The sequence below is a fragment of the Gavialis gangeticus genome, unplaced genomic scaffold, assembly GCF_001723915.1.
Source record: "Gavialis gangeticus isolate Ggan-Ray unplaced genomic scaffold, GavGan_comp1, whole genome shotgun sequence".
NCBI classification, from domain to species: Eukaryota; Metazoa; Chordata; order Crocodylia; family Gavialidae; genus Gavialis; species Gavialis gangeticus.
Window position 1 is genome coordinate 5,213,262 of NW_017729000.1, and position 657 is coordinate 5,213,918.

At 60.3% G+C, this 657-nt stretch overlaps 1 protein-coding gene across 1 annotated transcript in view; it reads left to right on the plus strand.

Moving 5' to 3' along the window:
• Positions 1-657, plus strand: part of SPARC (secreted protein acidic and cysteine rich) — a 37,312-nt gene that overhangs the window by 26,809 nt on the left and 9,846 nt on the right. Inside the window, exon 4 of the mRNA XM_019506108.1 lies at positions 393-477. Within this exon, the coding sequence (XP_019361653.1) occupies positions 393-477 (85 nt within the window). The remainder of the gene's footprint in view (positions 1-392; positions 478-657) is intronic.

Genomic DNA, 657 nt, shown 5'->3' on the forward strand with positions numbered 1-657 from the left:
GGACACACACACACAGCGCCCGGACAGTCATTTCTTCTCCCTGCCGCTGTTGTGGCCAACTGGGCTGGGAGTCAGAGCAGACCCCCACTCAAATGGGGAGAGGACATCAGGCCCTTCCCAATGGTCGTCTTCTTGGGAAGGGCTCTGGGGATGGGTATATACATCGCAGACCTGGCAGAGGACGTGGAGATCCCAAAGAGGGAAGGGTTTTGGCTTTGCCTGTGCTGGAAGCTAGCTCAGCCGCCCTCCCTTCCTGGTCAACAGCAACAGCATCAACCAAATATCACATCATCAGCTTGTCCTGGGGCTCCCTGCCCCACTGGGCGGTTCTGCATGCATCCCCCCGGCTGGTCACCCCCCTGCAGTGACTGAGCTGCTTTTCCTTCTGGCAGGAGCCCGTGGGAGTCAACCCCGTGCAGGTGGAGGTTGGAGAGTTTGAGGAACCCACCGTGGATGTGGAGGAGATCATCGCAGAAAGTGAGTGACCTCCTACCTCCATGCTCCCTCCTTGGGGGCATGTAGGCAAGGCAGGCGGAGGCGGAGGCGGAGGCTGAGTCTTCGGAGATGGGGCAATGCCCCAGGAAGGGCTGAGGCACGCAGCAGGGGCAGAGGGCAGGGGGTTATGGTGGGACTTGGTTGTTTTCAGCACGTTGCCCT